This window comes from Bacillus rossius (genome assembly GCF_032445375.1).
Source record: "Bacillus rossius redtenbacheri isolate Brsri chromosome 9 unlocalized genomic scaffold, Brsri_v3 Brsri_v3_scf9_2, whole genome shotgun sequence".
NCBI lineage: Eukaryota > Metazoa > Arthropoda > Insecta > Phasmatodea > Bacillidae > Bacillus > Bacillus rossius.
In genome coordinates this window covers 31,542,184-31,558,540 of record NW_026962013.1, presented here as the reverse complement: position 1 = coordinate 31,558,540, position 16,357 = coordinate 31,542,184, and the positions used below count along the sequence as shown (strand labels likewise).

General features: G+C 41.5%; 2 protein-coding genes across 4 annotated transcripts in view; one reads left to right on the top strand and one right to left on the bottom strand.

Moving 5' to 3' along the window:
* LOC134542931 (sushi, von Willebrand factor type A, EGF and pentraxin domain-containing protein 1) overlaps nucleotides 1-16,357 on the bottom strand; it is a 259,383-nt gene that overhangs the window by 13,075 nt on the left and 229,951 nt on the right. For all 3 annotated transcript variants that reach the window (XM_063387537.1, XM_063387539.1, XM_063387540.1), the window contains 6 exons: nucleotides 7,430-7,585; nucleotides 6,448-6,568; nucleotides 5,646-5,714; nucleotides 4,487-4,677; nucleotides 3,282-3,455; nucleotides 1,787-1,938 (listed from right to left, as the gene is read on the bottom strand). In XM_063387537.1, coding sequence (XP_063243607.1) covers nucleotides 1,787-1,938; nucleotides 3,282-3,455; nucleotides 4,487-4,677; nucleotides 5,646-5,714; nucleotides 6,448-6,568; nucleotides 7,430-7,585 — 863 coding nt within the window. The remainder of the gene's footprint in view (nucleotides 1-1,786; nucleotides 1,939-3,281; nucleotides 3,456-4,486; nucleotides 4,678-5,645; nucleotides 5,715-6,447; nucleotides 6,569-7,429; nucleotides 7,586-16,357) is intronic.
* On the top strand, nucleotides 10,127-16,323 carry LOC134542933 (uncharacterized). Its single transcript, XM_063387541.1, has one exon. The coding sequence runs from the start codon at nucleotides 10,821-10,823 to the stop codon at nucleotides 16,005-16,007; it is 5,187 nt and encodes a 1,728-aa protein (XP_063243611.1). The 5' UTR covers nucleotides 10,127-10,820; the 3' UTR covers nucleotides 16,008-16,323.

Genomic DNA, 16,357 nt, shown 5'->3' with positions numbered 1-16,357 from the left:
CATTTGTCAGCAAAGCAACATAACTACCAGCTGACACCTATGGTATGGACTCATGGGAGCTGCGATCTGATGACACGAGTGACGTCAGGTTGAGACATCACTGCCGAAGACGGAGACGCCGAACACTGGGGCATTTACATCAAGCATGGGCTGGCTAGCAAAGGGGCAGGCAGCTATTATGGTGATATTTTGTTCGTCATGGAAATGGACAATGATAAATAGGAAGTTCCCAGTAGTCATGTTCAAAGAGTTGGTTTAGTTGTATGTATGCTGGCCGACTGCAGTTGTAAGCTCTCCAAGAAGACACCGGACAAGTTGGCAGCAAGAGCGCTGAGCGAGCCACCGGGGTTTTCGTCTAAGTGTCTGGAGCGAAGAGGAGGTTTTGCCAGCGAGGTCTGCGCGGAACAAGAGCTCGAGGCGAGCGACTGCCCTACTCGCTACACCATACAGTGGGGTGCAGACTACCAGCTGGGGTGAGCGTCAGCAGCGAGAGCGATGAGTGTGAAGGCGAGTGATATTTTATTTAGACCCTGAGGACCGAAGAGGTGTACACCTGAATTGAGTTTTAAGTGCTGCTACATGTCTCAGAAATAACATATTAACAGATAAAAACATTGCAAAGTTCTGTGCACAACCAAAAACTTGGAATGAAATACAGTCAAGACTTATTAACAAAAACTTGAAGGGAAAATAATTTTGATACTTTTTAATAACGAGATTTGTAGTAACAAAACTATTACATAATTACTTTAATTACTACACCAGACAATTTTTTTTTAAAAATACCCAAAATGAGTCATATTACTTTGGAAGTAGTAATTGATTTATAAGCCTTTTTTCCAAAAAGATGGCATCAACTGTTGCTTTTCATTTTGGGATGTTAATGTACTAACCATCCTTTAGTAGTTAAATGTTAGGTATATGTTATTGTTTACCTTCGGGACTTAAACAATTTGTATTATATAACAATCATGTTTTTGACGTGAAAACGTCTAATAAATCTATGAATGCCAGCTGCACGCAGGAAAAAGTGTCCCGTTACACACATTGTCCCGTTACGCTCATTGTACACTTGCGCTGCATCTATCTCTCTTCCACTCGATTGGAACAACCATCGATTTGACTTTTTCGAGGCACATTAAACTTGAAACACTCCCATTCGTTTCCTACTTTTCCTATCATCGTCCTATCCTTAACAGAATAACACAGATTGGAAAAAGTTAAATAGCAAACATGTATAAAAGTTATAGTTGAAATAATCTCTTTGTTAAAGTAATAAACATATTTGAATTAATGAGTGCAAATAAAAGTAAATTTATCAATTAAATTGTAGATTTCATTTCACTCCTTCTTTGTATCCATACAAAATAGTGATAATTCAATAAAAATGATTCAATTTTATTCATATAAGTATGCAATCATTTCATCAATGTTTTGTTATGACGTCACAAACTATCGTCCGTAAACTGACTATACAGACAACCAATTTTTATTTAAGTTATTATGTTTCAGAAATTTCTGTGTGTTCTTTGTATTTTAAAACTTAATTTTTGGTGCTGGCATTTCTCAACCACACTGATATTTTTTTTAATCAAACAAATAGATTTGCATTTATAACTCCTTATTTCTAGGGACTGTGAAAACCGTTTGTATTAACGAGGGTTTCGTTTCAACGAATGTTTCACTGTATTTCATATCCTCTTGATCAGGGTAACGAAGTATTGGCTGTGGTACTGCTGTTAAGGAGATGTGGCGAGTGGGGGTAGGGGGGGAGTGTTGGGCTCACCTCGACGGAGACGGCCTCGCTCGTCCGGGTGGTCTTGCCCAGACCGCACAGCAGGCAGCTGAAGCTGCCCTCGCTGGGCTGGTAGAAGCCGTGCCCACAGCTCCTGCAGAGGCCTGCCTCGTCATCGAAGTACTTCCCCGCCGGGCAGCGCTCTGCAGCAACCAACCATCATCTCCATCAGTTCGCAAGCTACTGCGACATCATCGTGTGTTTTTTATGCAGAAATTTGAAACACGAGCTTAAAATTAATAATAAAAAAAAACTTGCCATCTAAAAAAAATATTTATGCTGAACTTTATTTCCTCAACACGTAACTCTTAAAATTTTTATTTTGACATAGAAACAGCTGTTTATTTTTATCTTTTACATCATACTATTTATAAGCAAATCGCAGATATTTATAAACAATTGTCTGTTTACCATAATTATAATGAAAAAAAATTCAAGAGCAACATTATTGTATCTCCCAAATTTACAATATGACGCTAGTAGATGGATTCAAAAAATTTATGGATATAATAATTTAAGAATATGTATTGTAAAATAAGTGTAATACCATGATTAATAAAATAATAACCCTTTAAGATACTATGTAGTGTTGGTGAAATGAACAAGCTAAATTCATCATCAGCCAGTTAACATGTGCAGCACGGTGACTAATGTTTACAAGTTTGTTAATCATTTTTTACTAAAATATAAAATCTAGGTACACATATATTATAACGAATAAAGATTATATTGTAGATATGTAAATGATAAAAAAAAAAAAATTCTTTTCCCTCCTTTTAACATTCAGTTTTTCCATTTCAATCTTGACAAGTGTTTACAACAGTAAACGCTCAGTATAAAGTACCTCACTATAAATGATTTATCACTTATATATTTTCAGGTCCCAACAAAATGTTTTACATTTAGTAACAGTTCAGTATAAATTATTTTTATTACTAAGTACTAAAAAGATAGGTTTAACACACAATGGTTATGCAATTTTTTTTGTTTTGGTGTGACCCACTGAAAAAATGTGTGTGTCACTGAAGTACATTTAATGCAGGGGCGTAGCCAGGGGGGGGGGGGGGGTGTGGAGTTAAACCCCCCCCCCCCCCTTAGCACCAAATCCTTAATTAATTTCTTATTCATCACTCAAATAAATTTCATATTAAAATTAATAAAATTTTTACCATTACAATATTTAAATTTAAGTACCGAAAACTGCTAAAATAGCACTATTTTACACTTTAAAATCCAAATTTTCCCGGGGGAGGACCCCCGGACACCCTGCTTTAATACGGGGGGCCATGCTTCTTAACACCCCCCCATACACAAATCCTGGCTACGCCACTGATTTAATGTAAATTGATTGATTTTGTTATTACAAATTACTTACGTATGTGTAAATTGTTCAGAAACACAAAATTACATAACCAATCCAGAAAAATTCACGATCGCTCAGGTGGTGACTTCGGAGCGCTCACAGCCACACCTCCGAGGGTCGTACCTTTGCAGTCAGCCGCGCTGCGTGCGCCAGGGGCAACGGTGACGCCCTGCCGGCCCGCGATGACGGGACACTGACTGCACTGCAGCTGTCCGTACTCGCTCTGGTAGCTGCCCACGGGACACGGCACACAGGACCGGGTCGCCCCGTCGAAGAACGTCCCCACCGCGCACGGCACTGCGCACGCAAACACATCACTGCTTTGAATGGCACAGGGGATGCGGTCTTTGAACAGGTGGTCGAATGAAAAATTGTGTAAACATAGAAGCCATGGCAAAGCTGTGTAGTAGTCAAGGCTATCCTCCAAAAGCCACGTTATGGAAACGGAAATTATGTAATTTATGATAATTTCCCTCATATTTTCTCTCCTGTCTCACACAAAAGTTTTCTCTGTTATTTTATGAATATGAAAGCGAGAGTGCTGATATTTAAGTTATTTTATAATTTGATTAAATGACTTTTCAAATGTTAAAAAATATATTTTTTTCATAAATATTTAAGAAATATGATAAAGAAACCATAGCCTTTTCAATAAATTTGTCTTTTCTCAACATTGGGATAGCTATCATTATTTTCAGCCTAGAAACATACAAATTTCCTAGGTGGCAATCAATGATCCACTAACATTGAAACTCACTTTGTGGTGAAGGCTTGTGCAAGCTTATGAATAAGTCTATAATATACAATTTGAGCAAACAGGTTCTAACCTGTTTGTTTTTTTATAATATTGGAACCGAAGTATTACGCTTTTAACTAATTTTTAGCTTTACTTTGATAGATAAACAATATATAATTTTTTTAATTCACATCTTCTAGTTGTTTTACTTTGAGTTGTAGGCCCATGCCATTTCTTGGGTTTGTCGTGACCCAGGGGGGTGAAAATTTAAGGCACTGCATCTGTCGGTCCGGTTTCTAAGTGATTAGCATTTTCTGTACAAACAGTGATTTACTGAAAGGCAGTGTTGAGCTGTTAAGCAAGTTCCATTTATACTGTTTATGTTGAAGGGTGAGTTCAGGCAGAGTTGCAAAGTAAAACATACATTAACATCATTAATGCCACACGGTTGTGCACAGATGGCAAAGGAACCTCCAAGTTTATTGTGGACTCCAAACCACAAGTGCCACAGAGGACCCAAGTGTATGAGATGTGTTGGTGATGAAGCGATAGAGGTTTGTGGTGCTGGTGGCTGGCGCGGGACTCCACTCACCGCAGTCAGGAGCCACGACCACCTGGCCGGTGGGGCAGGCGTAGTTCGAGTCCAGCTGCAGGGAGGCCGGGTCGGGCACCGTGTTGGGCAGGATCTCCCGCACGTCGAACTGGTCCTCCTCCAGGATCAGCTTCTGCAGCAGCCGCTCGACCGTCGAGCGCTCGTTCGTGTTGGCGTTGATCACCGGGTCGCTGAAACGCACGCACGTCACGTCACGCGCCGGATACTAGAGCACGGTAGCACCTCATTAAGGCCAGACCGATTGGGACTGGAGCCATAAAAAAGGCCAAGTTCGAAGCAAGGCACGCACGTTACGTTACACACTGGATACTAGAGCACGGTAGTACCTCATTAAGCCAGACCGATTAGGACTGGAGCCATAAAAAAGGTCAAGTTCGAAGCAAGGCACACACGTTACGTTACGCAATGGATACTAGAGCACGGTAGTACCTCATTAAGCCAGACCAATTGGGACTGGAGCCATTAAAAAGGTCAAAGTACCTAACAGGAAATATCCTCTGTTTCCATCTGTGTAGTCACTAGTCACCTGACAACTCTGTCTTGCTGTGGCATGGACTCATTGCATGTTCGTGTACAGTCTCAGCAAACACGCTGTTTGCTCTGAATTACAGTTACGATTGTACACACCAATCAAAGCAGTAACCTTGCCTGCTATTATCGCACGTAATGCATTTTTACTTTCCAAAATGTTTAATTGTATGATTGAGCGCTCTCTTATTATTATGCAAGGCTTCATAATTATTTTATTTGTTTGTTTCTTTAAATTATTCTACCTTTAAATAATTCTGTGTTGGCCGGAGATCCGAGCTGAAAGGAGGTTGACTTGATGAGGTTCTACTGTAAAGAAATCCTTCTTAAAAATATCACACTGCAAGAAAAAAGCTACGTGAAGAACAACAAACAAGCTAGAGGAAAAGGAACAACAATCAACACCAGAAATTGAAGAACTTAGTTGTAATAGAGTACAAGAAGAGACAAATACCTGCACCAAAAATTGACCCAATCAAGATTTGTAGAAACACAGAGCTGATGTAGGAATCATCTCACCTTTCACAACAATATTCTCCCACAAAAAAAAAACAAAACAAAAAAAACACACAGTACAATGCATTGATTTATTTTGTGTAGGCCTACTTACTTAACAGCTGGGAAGGAAATCTCCAAGTTGTACATGTCGTTGTTGGCTTGGCGAGCTTGCCTTCCAGCCCTATGGACACAATACAACATGCATTCTAACTACGCTACCAAAAAAAAAAAAAAAGTAGAAAACTACAACAAATACTGCATGTCATCACAATGCGGCAGTAGTTCTGTCTCCAACTGAGAAAGGATACTGTTCGATCTCTTTACCACATGCAGAGACAAAGCAGTAGTACGGCTCCATGCATGACTTATACTCACACAGAAGCTAAGAAGCTAAGAACAAGCTACCCATAATCGCTTCACAGGAGCAAGAGATAACAGGACAAAGTTAACATGCATGAACATGTTTCTGTTGAAATTACTACTCAAAATATAACTATGAAAATCACCTGTATTAAAAAATTAACATGAGTTAGAATTTTTACGTATGTGCAAAACATTTTTTAATATTTTAAAAATATTTATGTCTAATAATTTAAGTACTTAAAGTGGTGCAGTAACAAATTTTCTAAAGTTAAAAATTACCACTTCAAAGTGCCAATGAACATGCTGAAAAATTTGTATCATTAGCAGCAACAAAATTCCCCACAAAAATTACTTCCAGTTTTTTAAAGTCACATATATTTTTTAAACACTTTTTCTTATTTAGTTTTGTACATGTAATGTTTATACTGCACAATACTAATGCTTACATTGTTTGTAAAATTTCATAGTTTCCTTACCACGTTTCAAGGAAGTTTGTATTGTTCAGACTGACACCAGACAAAAGCGAAAGTGGCTGTGAAAACACTGCTTACCGTTCTGCGGGGAACGAAGCTGCTACTACGTAGCTTCCAGCCTCCTCGCTGGCACTTCTCGTCGGTCGTGACCTGTGGTCGCACTTCACTTCGATGTTCAGATCTTTGCATTCTCGCGTTCCTGTGATGGCACGTTACAGCTTCAGTAAAACTTTTAGTTTCACCACAGAAATGATACACTGCAACTTCATTTTAACTGCTTGGTTTATATTAGTTTTCAACAAATTATAAATTGTATTCTTAATGGTATCTTTATAAAAAAAAAAGTGTTGGTTTTGAAGAACATTATTCTTTTCCCAGACCTATTTGAATAGTTTTGCCAGTATGTTAAATATCTTCTTTCCTATTCAAAAAATCAAAATCAATAAATTGGTCTTCAGAGAAGTCAATCTGTATCTGATGGCATCAGACAATATTTTTTTTATAATATGTTTTGTTGCTTAAGGAAATAGTACATTTATATACATATATAAAGTAAGACAATATATATAAACATTGATTTAAATTTTTTATAAGTTTTTTTTTTATGTTATGTCATATTTTGAAATGTGGTTTAAGTTTCTGAGCATGGAGAATACTTTAGATCACATATCAACATGTTTCTGTATATGTTATTCATAAATTGAATCAAATTTACTATAGCATTTTTGTTTGGATGATTCATAATGAATGACTAGTGAAGCAAAAAAAAGGGCAACTTTAGGTATGTTCCACGACATGTAATCTCACTAAATTGTAAACTTAATACACGCCATATATTGTTTTGATTTATATCTTATGTTAACTGCCACTTTGAATGAGTTTATAGTGCATGCCAGATATTTTTTAATATGTAGGTGTTTTTGGTATCATTTTTAATATTAATGGTGATAATATGAATTATTATAATTGATGCAATATTCTGTATTGTGAACATAGACCAAATCTGCCACTGCAGGACTGATAACCGTGAAATGTGGTAGCGGAACAGCGCGACACCGACCTTCCACGGAGTACGAGCAGAAGTTCCAGTCGCGGTTGACGGAGTTGACAGCCCCGCGCACCTTCTGTCGCAGCACCCCTTGGCCCGCGCTGTTGCACAGCACCGACGTGGGGAACATCATGCTGATCCTGAACACCCTCTGCGCGGGCTTGGCCGCTGCAACACAGACGGGCAAAATGACAACACTCAAGTGTCGTCACTCACCTGAAACAATGCGTCTACTTGAAAACACACTGGTGAATGATTATGACTACCTTGCGAGGAGACAACCGAACAAAAATGATACAGTTTTTCTCTTTATTTAATATTAACAAAAAAAAAATCCTAAACAGGACTCCTTTCTATCATAGTTTTAATCTATTATTTGCTATTCCCCCCCCCCCCCCCACCCCACAACTTATGATCAATAAACAACAGTTGACTCTCACTGTTAAACCAGAAAAGTATTTTACAATGAAATAATCCATTACAGTAAGTCCTCTATTTACGTCGTACCGATTTACGTCGTTTCGGATTAACGTCGCTAATGTTTGAGTACTCATGTTTCAATTTAAGTTGTCGCCGATTCACAATAACGTCGTTTACAATGACCGTAAATCTTTATTTTAACCAAAACACCGTATATAATTCGTTTATAATTCTGTTTCCTTCGGTAGTTAATTTATGCTATGTAGCGTAAGCTACACGTTCACCGCCTTCTCTTATCATACATCATGAGGGACGCTTCCTGCTCTCCGCTGCTCTCCGCGCGGTGATGCAATACTACCAGCCCGCCCGCTCGGCCACCCACGTATCTCGCACGTAGAAGTGTTATCTACTTCCCGCAACAACACAGCATTTTCTCCTACCCCTTTTCGTCCAACTCCTTGGCACTTCAGTAGAGGTGTAAAAGTAACTAAAAAAAGTGTACCCGTATGTATTCGTTACTATAACAATTAGTACTAGTTACTTTCGTATCGTTACTTCTGATACCGCATAACATGCTATCTTATGTAACAGCAACGAATCGAGTCGTATTTCGTACGCGTACAGTATGACGTCGCGTAAATAATAATAAATCGAATATAAACAATTAAAAGTATTTGATAATTAACAGCTTTTGTTAACCAAGAAACAATAAAATCTCATTATAGCAGCTTTATTATAATATATCTTTTAAGATAAGAACAAAAAACGTGAAAATACGTGATAATAAAAAACAAAAACATACATATTTATAATTTGTAAAAAATACTTTCTTACGTTGTTTCTGTTCCAATCCCAAACTTTGTCTACACACACAATACCTTTAATAAACAGTAAAAAACTTGGACGACGAATTTCCAAATTATACTTTTCTTAATAAACAAACATCGTTCTTTGTAACGAATAAGCGCGCGCATGCGTAAAACATACGAAAAATGCGAGTAACGAAATGCATTCGTGCGTAACGTTTCGTCACTCGTTACTAGATGCCGCACCCGTTACTCAGTAACGAATACATACGGATTGCTACAGCTCTACACTTCAGTCGCTATATCATTGAGTTGGCCGGAGTTTTAAACGTGCCGTTGTTAACTTTATCGTGATTAAATGCGTTTGTAGTAGGCCTACAGTATCAGCTCACTGCAATTTATGATTTTTTCTTCATAAGATGTCTTCCAAACGACTATATATCTGTTTTTATATTTCAATCAATAAAGGTAATAAAGCAGCTGGTTAAATAACCATTCTATAAAGCTGAGAAGTACTAGTTGGACTTGTTTCCCACGCTGTCGGTTGTAATTTGCTGATAAAATTGCCCGTTGTCACGTCTGTATGCCAGCGCTTCCGGTCGACCTTGGGCCGTGGTCGGCCGGTGGCATGAAACATGGCTCATTTTGCGTCGTTTCTATTTACGTCGCGGTTTTCAGGAACGTAACCCCGACGTAAACCGAGGACTTACTGTATAATGATGGAACATTAGTGTGCACTAAGAAAGTCAGTCACAAGAAGCACTGCTGCTTTTAGCACCTAGCAAGCCAAGCAAGATTATTCAAGTGTCAATACACATACAATGCGTTCTGTGAGGTTGAAGTGTCAGAAATTGTGAGCGTTGAAACCCAATACAAGGTGCTGTTGTAAGTTTCAATAAATGATGTAACCAACCTTTTGCTTTTAACTCAATCTCTATTTACTAGTATCGCACAGTACACACAGAGCTGACATGGCTGCAACGATAACTACATTCGTACACATACAAAAAACAAGATGGCACCTAAACAAAGGAAGTCAAATCAAAGTCTATGTAGCAAATACAAATAAAACATTATTACTTTCGTGACTTATGTGTCTCACAAAACATATCCAACACTTCCCCTTGAGACACTTAAGGTTAGAGAAACTAAGATTTCCTTCAGCACAGTATGTGTTCGTTGAATAAAACCTTCGGTGTGAACTTACAAAAAAAAACCATCAAACACTATTTGACTTAACTTCAGAACATATCCCCGTTCAAGTCATTCATAGCTCCTAGTTAAATCTCAAAATTTAACAATCATGACAGACACTCAAGGAACACGTGCAAGATTCAGTTTTTCACACAGGTACTTGATGCGCGCACCGTTCACTGCCTTGGTGAACAAATCAGCAGGGTTCTCCCTGCCAGTGATGTGCTTAACCTGTATCTTCCCCTTTTCCGTCATGTCCCTCACAAAATGTGTTTGGACTTGTAAATATTGTGTGTAATTTAGTGTATAGTGTTTGAAACATTTGAATTTTGAACTTCCCGCGCTGCTTGCTAGCAGCGCCAAGTTTTTCAAGTTGGCTGCCTGCCAAGGCAGGTAGCCCTGCAGCTTCCGGCAACGAAGCAACAGTTGTTGTTGAACCATCATGGCGGTAAGTTGTGCTATCGTGCACGCTTGCTGCCAATCGAGTTGTTCGCGAGTGAATCGTTATTAATTGTTTCGTTTTGTTTTATGGATTTTACAGTCTCGTACGTCTCTAGACAAAACATTTGGTCCTCCGGGCCGGATAGTTCCGGTTTTTTCTGGTGTTGTTTTAAACGTGATTCGTGTGCACGTGGTAAACAATTACACTTCGTTTTCACGTTATTTCGTGCGCTATACTCTCGTTAATTAGAGTATTTTCATGGTCAAGATTTCTTCGGCAACGTGTTTTAGAAGAAATTCGCAGAGATTTGGCGATCTAAGAAACTGTTATATCTTCTTTGTTTTTCGTGGAATATATTTCGTGTTGGGGTTATGTTGTATTATTTATCGGCGTCTGCTCATGTTTTTCGTTGCGTTAGGTGTTTTTTGCTGGATATAAATTTTGATTTGCTGTGTCTTACCTTGGTTATATTGGTCTTCGTTGTGTTTATTTCTTTGTTGTGTCTTTTTGGTTATTTCGTCCTTTGCGTCTGTGTGTGACCATGGCAGATATAGGCTCGGCACTCGTGCGTATCCGACTAGCAGAGGCTCGGCTCAAACGTGCTGTCGACCTGTCTCAAAGTGTTGTTGACGATGTTTCTAAGCAAGGATTGTTTCGTGCCACAGTTCGTGATCTACCCCAAGTTCGTGATAAGTTCGAGGCGGATTTTGTGGTTCTTGGGGCAACGCAAAATTCTGACATCGATCTCTCAGAACTGACTGCACGAATGGACGATTTCGAAGAGAAATATTTTGAAGTCATGGCGACGGTAAGTGCCCTGGAGGGTTGTTCGATGGAGAGCTCAACATCGTCAAGGCCCAAGGTGAGCAATTCTAGGGTAGCTTTACCAAAAATTACGCTTCCAAGTTTTGAGGGTAGCATTAAAAATTGGCCTAACTTCTCCAACCTATTTTGCACTCTCGTTGCTAACAATAGTGACCTTTCATCTGTTGAGAAACTGGCTTATCTGAAGACTGCTCTCAGTGGTGAACCCCTCAGCATGATTCAGGCCTTGCCCATGTCTGAAGTAAACTTTGATGTGGCTTGGAAACTACTTGTTGGTAGGTACGAGAACAAGAGGCTCATTGTGTCTGTGCATGTGGAGGCTTTACTTCAAGCACCCTCTGCATCAGCTGACTCTCCCAAGACATTGCGCCAACTGTTGAACACTGTTACAGAGAATGTGTCTGCTCTTAAGGCCTTGTCTGTCCCTGTAGACCAGTGGGATCTGATGCTGCTGCCCATTCTATGCAAACGGTTGGATGCTGCCTTACAAACACAATGGGAAATGACATTAACAGACGAGTTTCCCACTCTTAGTAGTTTCACTTCGTTTCTTGAAAAACATTGTCGTGCGCATGAGGCTGTGATAGCTTCCCGTTCTAGGAGTTCAGGAAATCAGGTTCCCAAACAGACGGCTCAAGGGCACCAAAACAGCTGGAGGCAGTCTCGAGGTCAGTCTGTAAACACATTAGTAAGTTCTCCACAGTCACAAAGTTGTCTCTTGTGTAGTGACATTCATGTGCTTAGGTCATGCCCTATCTTCTCGCAGGGTAGCCCCAAGGAACGATATGCAATAGTAAAGGAGCATAAGTTGTGTCTGAATTGTCTTTCCCCATCACATCGATCAAATTGGTGTCCATCTAAGTCCTCATGTCACCATTGTAAGGCACGTCACCATTCCATGCTGCATTTTGGGGGTCAGCGATCAGAGGAAGACTCCATCCCATCCAACTCAGACAAGGAACCACCATCATCTGACTCTAATCCTGCCACTGTTGCAGTAACTGCTGCTAAACCTACCTCAACAACAACAATATTGTTGTCAACTGCTCAAGTACAGATTTTTGATCGTTCTGGTGTGCCTTGTGTTGTACGTGCTTTACTAGACACTGCCAGTCAAGCCAGCTTTATCACCGAACAGTGCCTACAAAGGCTCCGACTGGTTCGCAGACAGGCTCATCTTCCGATACATGGTTTGTCCAGTACACCTGTGAATGTGGCTAAGTCCTACACATCAGTTGTCATCTCCCCAGTGGGCAATCCAGATAATCAGTTTGCCCTGGATGTATTTGTGTTACCACGCATTACCAATAACTTGCCGAGTGCCAAACTCTCATCGGATGTGCGGCGATCAGTGGCTCATCTGAAGCTTGCTGATCCTTCTTTCGACACCCCTGGTCCTGTTGACCTCCTTATTGGTGCTGACCTATTTCCTCTTCTCGTAACTGGAGGCAAGATTGAAGGGTCTCCAGTGGCTCTCGACTCTGTTTTGGGATGGATTCTCATGGGAAGGGTGGACACCAAACTTCCACCATCCTGCCTGTCATCGCATTGTGTCACACTGTTCACTTCTTACCCTCCATTAGATGATGTTGTACGAAAGTTCTGGGAAATTGAAGAATTCCCACGGGTAGAACACAAGTCTCCTGAGGATGTTTTTTGCGAAACCATGTTTGCCGAAACTCACGTCCGAAATGAAGAAGGCCGATATAGTGTGTCCCTGCCATTTCGCCACTCGAGACATGAGTTGGGCACCTCCAGACCCCAAGCTATAAATAGGTTGATGCGCCTAGAGAGACGCTTGAAAGGTGACTCAAAGCTCAAAATAATGTACTCAGAGTTCATGGAAGACTATCTTGCCATGGGTCACATGGAAAAGATTCCTGATGATCAGATTGATGTGACGCCAGCTTATTATATCCCCCACCATTGTGTCGTGAAGCCAGAGAGTTCAACCACAAAGCTGCGGGTAGTGTTTGATGGGTCTGCTAAGAGCTCATCTGGTGTCTCATTGAATGACACACTGCTAACTGGCCCCAAGTTGCAAAGAGACATTTTTGATCTACTGTTGAACTTTCGGCTACATGCCTTTGTGTTTACGGCAGATGTTAAACAAATGTACCGTCAAATATCTGTTCTGCCCCAGCACCAGGACTACCAACGCATTGTTTGGCGCTTTTGTGATTCGGAACCTGTGCAGGATTATCGATTGAAGACGGTGACGTATGGCGTCTCCTCAGCTCCGTTCTTGGCCCTTCGAACTCTTCAACAACTGGCGGTCGATGAGAAAGACCACTTTCCAGTTGCCTCAAGAGTTTTGCAATCCGATGTGTATGTTGATGATGTGGTTACCGGTTCTGACACTCTTGAATCTGCTCTGGCCATCCAAAAGGACCTTCGAGCTCTTCTTGCCAAAGGGGGCTTCAAGTTGAGGAAGTTCATGAGCAACCATACAGCTCTCATAGACTGGCTTCCGCCTGAAGATGTTGATATGCCCCAATCATTTGATCTGGATCCTGAGAGTCAAGTTGTGGTCAAGGTCTTAGGACTTCAATGGAACCCAGTCTCTGACACCTTCTCCTATGTAATCCGAGGCCACTCAAGTCTTGTTACGAAGAGGAGCATCCTTGCCAATGTAGCCAGAATATTTGATCCTCTAGGATGGCTTACTCCACTGTTAATGTTTGCAAAGCATCTATTGCAACTAATGTGGGTCCGGTCCATTGACTGGGATGATCACCTCCCCCCTGATCTTGCTTCTCAGTGGGATCATTTTAGCCGGGAGCTCCCTCAGTTGTCCTCTATTGCTGTCGCTCGGTTCATTAAAGGTCCAGAAGGCTCTACCTATCAACTGCATGGTTTCTGTGATAGTTCTGAGATTGGTTACGCGGCCGTGGTGTACCTGCGCATAGTGTGCCCGGATGATCGAACCATCATTCGTCTGCTGATCAGTAAGTCCAAGGTTGCACCAGTCAAAAGCCAAACCTTACCTCGTCTGGAGCTTTGTGGAGCACTACTGTTGGCTCGTGTGCTCAATCATGTGATTGAGACTTACCAAGAAGTTTTGCCCGTATCTTCCATCACAGCCTGGACAGACTCACAAGTGGTTTTAGCATGGATTAACTCATCTCCTCATCAGTTGAAGACTTTTGTAGCTAACCGGGTAAGCGAACTCCAAGAGCTTACCCGTCCCAGTTGGTGGAAACACGTACCGTCTGAGTTCAATCCTGCTGACTGTGCCTCTCGTGGTCTCTTCCCTCTTCAACTATTGGATCATCACTTGTGGTGGACTGGCCCACCGTGGTTAATAGAGTCACCTGGACAGTGGCCTTCCCAGTCACCAGATGCAGTGGAAGTGGATCCTGCCGTGATGGAGAAGAAGACTGTCACCTTGACCACTGTAACGTCCTCTGATGATCTTGGCCAGTTGGCAACGCGATTCAGTCGACTAACCAGGCTTCTGCGTGTCACATGCTGTTTATTGCGGTTTGCCCACAATTGTCGCGTGTCACTGAAAGAGCGCAAGACTGACAATATGTCTCCTGATGAGTTGAATAAGGCTTTACATTTTTGGCTCTTCTGGGTACAATCACATCATTTCAAAGAGGATATAAGTGCTCTGAAGAAGGGACAGTGCATTTCCCCTCAGATTCGCAAACTAGTACCCTTTCTTGATGACAGTGGCCTGATAAGGGTAGGTGGTCGTTTAGCTCACTCCAGTGTTCCGTTTGAGCAGAAGCACCCAGTGCTGCTTCCAAAATCTCACCATCTGACTGATCTCATTATTAACCATTATCATGAAAAGAATCATCATCCTGGAGTTCAGACTCTTAGAGGAATTCTTAGAGAACAATTCTGGATTCTTGCAGATAAGGATGCCATCTCTCGCTGCTTGCGTCACTGTGTTCCATGTTTCAAGCAAAGACCCGTAGCAAGTGCACCTCTCATGGGCGATCTTCCCTCTATGAGAGTGCAACAGGTTAAACCATTTGCCAAAGTAGGAGTTGACTATGCTGGTCCTTTTATGGTTAAGCTTGGTCGGGTCCGTGGGGCAAAGGTCTTGAAGGCTTACCTTTGTATTTTTGTCTGCTGCGCGACAAAGGCCGTTCATGCAGAACTAGCTTCAGACCTGTCCACAGATACATTTATTGGAGCCTACAAACGTTTTCTTGCCAGGCGTGGGAGAACATCTGATATCTACAGTGATTGCGGGACCAACTTTGTCGGAACTCACAATCGTCTTAAGGAACTTCAGCAACTTATGTCGTCGGCACCACACCAGCAGGCTGTCACTGATGCGTTGTCCCAGCTCGGTGTCATGTGGCACTTTAACCCTCCTGCTGCTCCCCATTTTGGTGGTTTGTGGGAGGCCGGGGTAAAGTCATTCAAGACTCACTTAAGTAAAGTTATTGGTGAACAAGTGCTCACATTTGAAGAACTTTACACCCTTCTAGTACAGGTGGAAGCTACGTTAAACTCGAGACCCCTGTGCCCTTTGAGCTCTGATCCCAATGACATCAGTGCTCTAACCCCTGGCCATTTCTTAACCCTGGAGCCACTGGTCACATTACCAGAGCCTAACTTGAGGGATGTACGGCTGAACCGCCTTCAACGTTGGCAACTTGTGGAACGCCTCCAACAGGACTTTTGGCATCGTTGGCACAGGGATTATTTACACACGCTCCAGCAGCGGCAGAAATGGAACGAGCAGGGAGTTAGTCCCACTGCCAACCAACTTGTGCTCCTGAAAGACGACAGACTCCCACCTCTACAGTGGCGCTTGGGGCGCATCGTGGAGCTCTATCCTGGGAAAGATGGTGTTGCCAGAGTGGCTACTATCCGGACTTCTAGTGGAACTTTGAAGCGTCCTGTGGTGAAGCTCTGCCCGCTACCATATGATTGTTGAAATGGGACATTTCAAGGCGGGCGGTAATGTTTGGACTTGTAAATATTGTGTGTAATTTAGTGTATAGTGTTTGAAACATTTGAATTTTGAACTTCCCGCGCTGCTTGCTAGCAGCGCCAAGTTTTTCAAGTTGGCTGCCTGCCAAGGCAGGTAGCCCTGCAGCTTCCGGCAACGAAGCAACAGTTGTTGTTGAACCATCATGGCGGTAAGTTGTGCTATCGTGCACGCTTGCTGCCAATCGAGTTGTTCGCGAGTGAATCGTTATTAATTGTTTCGTTTTGTTTTATGGATTTTACAGTCTCGTACGTCTCTAGACAAAACAAAATGATATTTGATATCTATATGTTTCG

Coding starts and splice junctions, on each gene's coding strand:
- LOC134542933 (XM_063387541.1), top strand. CDS start 10,821: ATGGCAGATATAGGCTCGGCACTCGTGCGTATCCGACTAGCAGAGGCT.